At 40.6% G+C, this 6,000-nt stretch overlaps 1 protein-coding gene across 9 annotated transcripts in view; it reads right to left on the reverse strand.

The window, feature by feature from the left end:
• nrap (nebulin-related anchoring protein) overlaps positions 1-4,006 on the reverse strand; it is a 102,971-nt gene extending 98,965 nt beyond the window's left edge. For 7 of the 9 annotated variants that reach the window (XM_090212035.1, XM_036955609.2, XM_021575459.3 and 4 more), the window contains exons 1-3: positions 3,719-3,996; positions 3,144-3,238; positions 2,329-2,410 (exon numbers count right to left, since the gene is read on the reverse strand). In XM_090212035.1, coding sequence (XP_090068161.1) covers positions 2,329-2,410; positions 3,144-3,238; positions 3,719-3,784 — 243 coding nt within the window. In that variant the 5' untranslated portion in view covers positions 3,785-3,996. Of the gene's footprint in view, positions 1-2,328; positions 2,411-3,143; positions 3,239-3,718 lie in introns of all 9 variants that reach the window. The other 2 variants (XM_090212034.1, XM_021575462.3) reach the window with 1 other exon arrangement.
• Positions 4,007-6,000: the final 1,994 nt, after the last annotated feature.

Genomic DNA, 6,000 nt, shown 5'->3' on the forward strand with positions numbered 1-6,000 from the left:
CCCTCCATCAGTGCTCAGACTGTCCGCAATAGGCTGAGAGAGGCTGGACTGAGGGCTTGTAAGGCTGTTGTAAGGCAGATCCTCACCAGACATCACCGGCAACAACGTCGGCCATGTGCACAAACCCACCGTCGCTGGACCAGACAGGACTGGCAAAAAGTGCTCTTCACTGACGAGTCACGTTTTTTCTCACCAGGGGTGATGGTCGGATTTGCTTTTATCATCGAAGGAATGAGCGTTACACAGGGGCCTGTACTCTGGAGCGGGTTCGATTTGGAGGTGGAGGGTCCGTCATGGTCTGGCGCGGTGTGTCACAGCATCATCGGACTGAGCTTGTTGTCATTGCAGGCAATCTCAACGCTGTGCATTACAGGGAAGATCCTCCTCCCTCATATGGTACCCTTCCTGCAGGCTCATCCTGACATGACCCTCCAGCATGACAATGCCACCAGCCATACTGCAAGAATACAGGTTACAATGCTTGTTCTGTGTTCCTGCAAGACAGGAATGTCAGTGTTCAGCCATGGCCAGCGAAGAGGCCGGATCTCAATCCCATTGAGCATGTCTGGGACCTGTTGGATCAGAGGGTGAGGGCTAGGGTCATTCCCCCAAAAAATGTCCGGGAACTTGCAGGTGCCTTGGTGGAAGAGTGGGGTAACATCTCACAGCAAGAACTGGCAAATCTGGTGCAGTCCATGAGGAGGAGATGAACTGCAGTACTTAATTCAGCTGGTGGCGTCACCAGATACTGACTGTTACTTATGACTCAGTTGTTGAATCTTGTTATGTTCATACAAACATTTACATATGTTAAGTTTGCTGAAAATAAACACAGTTGACAGTGAGAGGACGTTTCTTTTTTTGCCGAGTTTATTTTACTCAATGTAGTCTTGCTAGCAGGAATGCTAGCCATGGCAATATTCTATGACTAACAAAGGCAAAAAAAGCTGAAGGGAGACTGAGTGCCAGACAGACATTCAGACCAGACATGCAGACAGACAGGGACAGGTGGAGTGCTGAGGGTGTTGGAGAGGAGGCGAGGAGAGGCTGTTTTCTGAAGGTATAATTTTAACCTCCTGAAACATAAACTAGGGCAGCAAGGGGTCTCTGTCACAGCCACAGAAATAGATAGTCATGCACACCATTCCAAACCTATGCTGTCAACATGGTCCCAAAGCTCTCCGAAATCAAATCAAATCAAAGTTTATTTCTCACGTGCGCAGAATACAACAGGTGTAGTAGACCTTACAGTGAAATGCTTACTTTGTTCAGGGACACATTATTCAATTTCTGTTAGTCACTGTGTCTGTGGAACTTGTTCAGTTTATGTCTTACGACTCTCTTTCTTTCATAAAGAGGGGAAAACTGCATTTCTAGTTGACAAGCATAATAAATTTACAGTTTATTTGCCTATATCATGTTGGCTCCATGTGAACACACTATTTGCAGCCTCCACACTTTGAAAGTTCCACAGCAGGTAAAATGCAGTGGCTCCATGTTGCTCTTTTTAGTAACTGGTTGTTATATTCTGGAACAAAAAGACCAGTATAAAGGAGAAACCCCTTCTGTTTAGAACAGCATAATGCAGGTTAACGTTCTCAATTCTATCAAAACGACTGTTTAGGATTATTGAGCCCTACTAAATCAAATACAGGGATACCAGTAGGTCAAAAACATATTTCTTCCTTCACTGCAAGAATACAGGTTGCATCAACTATAAAAAAACACAACAAAAAACAAAAATAAACTGATCTGCATACTGCTGTCTCTGGTTTCGGTCAAGTATGGGAATACAAAACATTGAAATTAGCTTCATTACTGGATAGCAGTTTTTTCAAAATTACAACAAGCCATCAGTGTGACGTCCTTTACACTTCCATTACATTACCCAACCAACGTCCTCCATGGTGTCTATTTATGTCTATCTATGTATCAACTCGTGAGCTGTAACAATCAGAATGAATACCATTATTCACAATGCCACATGCTGTGTGTACACCAGTGTACTCATGTAGTCATACTTCCACAATACCATGCGCGATGACTACAGTGAATGACTAACTCATGTGAAATGTGCGGTGAGAGTCATTGAGTAATTTCAAGCCCAGCACACCTAAGTTCCACCGTCACTTGAGTGGAGGAGGGGGAGCTGTTTCAAACTGCTATTCTAGAATAGTGACACACATGTCAAGTTCAATAGCCATGTTGAAGTAGAATACAAGGTCCTGCATGCGAAGTCTAAAAAAACAACTTCTTGATTCCTGATACATCTAGACCCAGTAACTGGGACTTTTGCTGCATGTTGGTGTGACATCATTGCTTACTCACCTCACTGCTGGCAATGGCTTGCTTCTTGGCATTGATGGGGGTCTCATAGACACTGGTGAACATATTGTTTCTTGGATTGTGTCTGAGGGATTAAAGGTGAGAGGTCATCATCAACCCATTTTAAGAATTTTTAAGAATCTCACTTTTGGTTTAGTCCATACTCGTAGCCATTTACAAATACAATTCCAGTGACATGGGACTGATTATTTATTTAGTGATTAGTGATTCACATATGTCTGTCCCTCATTTTAAGGTCCACCCTGTTACGTGAACTGCACTCTTATTTTAATATGGTGAAACTATTCCTATTCAAATATTTTTTCAAAAGAAGCATTGAATAAATAGTCAAATCATAATGCAAAAGCAGGTGAGCTGGTTCTATACTTTTTGGGCATTTACTGGTGTTTTGTGGTGGAAAGCTGAGTAGTTCAAGCATATGTCAACCCTTTTACCCATAGAGAGACAGGCTAGATTTTTTTATAATATCAAGTTGAACATGTGCTCTTTATGACAGAATGTTGAATTCAAACATTTTATTTTGGTGGAATGACTCAAACGACAACAATCATAGTACTTTAAAGTACTATCATCCAACTAACTTCCTCATTTCATTCAGTGCCTAATTTCCACATTCATTTGGGATTGAGGCAAAGGGCTTTATCTACACCGATGGTGAGGAATGTGGGCTCATAGACCACTGTTGAGGTCTGAAAACGCGTAACAAACTTCGATTTTGGAGGGAACTATCCCTATAAATTCCCTAAACAGTGAAAGAAACCTCAGTAAAAAAAGTGAAATAACACCTTTCTACTTACACAGAGCAGTATGGCCGCTTCTTGTGGCTAACAAAGTTCTTGGCTGTGAGCACCATTTTACAGACGTCGCAGTGAAAGCATGCTTTGTGCCAGTTCTGAGAAAAGGGGAAAAAACACAAGTGTGTTACACACATAAAATCCTGGGTTCTGATCTAGGAATTATGACTCCAATCTAAGTTATTGTAAAGAAACACAGTGAAGAGTGCTTTGAATTGACCTAAATGGATGTCTGACATCATAGACCAAGAGACTGTGATTTTAATCATATACTTGCTCACAATGTTGCTCAACTGTCCTTGAATACGCAAACCATGCCACTTTGACAGTATGAACTATGAAGGAGCAATAGCAGTCAGATGATGAATATGTTAAATTCATTCTTTGCCTTAACCTTTTAGAAGGCGAAATCAGGGTCACAGAGTGATTCTTGGTAGTCTTAAACAAGTCTACTTTGAAACAAAATTATACACCTCACACACATGGTTATGGGTTTAAAAAAAGAAGACAACAATACCATGTCAGATATAGAGTTGAAATCCAACTAGAGGTAAAGTATGGGAGTAACTCTGTCTTACCTGATCAATACAATTGATCTTCTCCGCTGGGTACACCACAAACCCACACCTGGCGCAGGACTGCATCTTCGTAACCTTTCCCCTTACCCAAAGTACTCAGAAAAAAACCTAAAAGGTAGCTTGAGTGAAGTGAATATTAGCCCCAAGAGAGAGCAAAAGCTCAGGCAGCAGTAAAGAGAGGCAGGATCTCCTAGACAGTCTCTGGTAGTAGTGCCTCTGGCAATGATAAACTTAGCTCTCGATTGTGACAGACAGATCAACCCTGTCTGTTACAAGACACCAGGACCCAGGAGGACCCACCCCCTTTTAAATGTATTTTTTATTTAACCTTCATTTAATCAGGGAGTCATGCTACTACAGGACATACAGTCTCTTTCGCAGATGAGCCCTGCATGAATACATCAAAAACAACAATTACACTATACTGTATATACAGTATCTATATACACATCAATTACACTATACTGTATATACAGTGTCTATATACACATCAATTACACTATACTGTATATACAGTGTCTATATACACATCAATTACACTATACTGTATATACAGTGTCTATATACACATCAATTACACTATACTGTATATACAGTGTCTATATACACATCAATTACACTATACTGTATATACAGTATCTATATACACATCAATTACACTATACTGTATATACAGTATCTATATACACATCAATTACACTATACTGTATATACAGTATCTATATACACATCAATTACACTATACTGTATATACAGTATCTATATACACATCAATTACACTATACTGTATATACAGTATCTATATACACATCAATTACACTATACTGTATATACAGTATCTATATACACATCAATTACACTATACTGTATATACAGTATCTATATACACATCAATTACACTATACTGTATATACAGTATCTATATACACATCAATTACACAATACTGTATATACAGTGTCTATATACACATCAATTACACTATACTGTATATACAGTATCTATATACACATCAATTAAACTATACTGTATATACAGTATCTATATACACATCAATTACACAATACTGTATATACAGTATAATAATAATAATTTTGCATGCCCAATTTTTCAGTTTTTGATTTGTTAAAAAAGTTTGAAATATCCAATAAATGTCGTTCCACTTCATGATTGTGTCCCACTTGTTGTTGATTCTTCACAAAAAAATACAGTTGTATATCTTTATGTTTGAAGCCTGAAATGTGGCAAAAGGTCGCAAAGTTCAAGGGGGCCAAATACTTTCGCAAGGCACTGTACATGGGGTGTATATTCAGTTCGCGTTAGGAGAGTTTGACTTATGGGTTCTACGAGAGGCATGAGTCTACTGGTGGAATCAAGGGCTCTGACAGATACATGGTTGAGCACAAACATTTCTGGGGGTCTGAGGCCTTATTGAGACATGGCCAGAGGCCTAGGAGAGTCAGGGGGTCTGGAGGAGGATTAATATTGTCCTTGGTCCTTCTGTGTGTATATCCTATTCTTAGCCTGCACCAGTGCTTAGTTTGTAAATCGGGAGGTGACGGCACAAAAAGTGAGCACGAGAGGGGGGTGACCTGGGGAGCTCTGTGGTACCGGAATGCATGAGGGGGAAAAACATCACCTTTTATAATAAAGCATTGCATGCACTACATTTGAGTAGTCACATAGAGCAGTAGAGTAGAGGCACTTAGAATAAGTTTTTGACCTTTTCATAAACACATGTTATGCAATTCTATGTCCTTTTGCATGACTGGAGACAGCTGATGGGTACTGACTTCTGAACTTGAAATATCCTTATTCATGTTAAGGGAAAGAGGGGAATACAGAAAGTTTACATTCTGTAAGAACATGTGATAGTTAGGCACCAACTGAAAGGTTGCTGGATCGAATCCCAGAGCTGACAAGGTAAACATCTGTTGTTCTGCCCCTGAGCAAGGCAGTTCCCCGGGTGCCGTGGATGTCGATTAAGGCAACCCCCTACACCTCTCTGATTCAGAGGGGTTGGGTTAAATGCAGAAGGCACATTTCAATTGAAGGCATTCAGTTGTACAACTGACTAGGTATCCCCCTTTCTCTATTAGGTATCCTATGGAGAGGAGAAGGACCACAGTCTGGTTCCAGTCAACAGGACAGCTGTGAGTTTGGTATCCTACGGAGAGGAGAAGGGCCACAGTCTGGTTCCAGTCAACAGGACAGCTGTGAGTTAGGTATCCTACGGAGAGGAGAAGGGCCACAGTCTGATTCCAGTCAACAGGACAGCTGTGAG

Source organism: Oncorhynchus mykiss, chromosome 20, assembly GCF_057628025.1.
Source record: "Oncorhynchus mykiss isolate SJ-2025 chromosome 20, ASM5762802v1, whole genome shotgun sequence".
Classification (NCBI taxonomy): domain Eukaryota; kingdom Metazoa; phylum Chordata; class Actinopteri; order Salmoniformes; family Salmonidae; genus Oncorhynchus; species Oncorhynchus mykiss.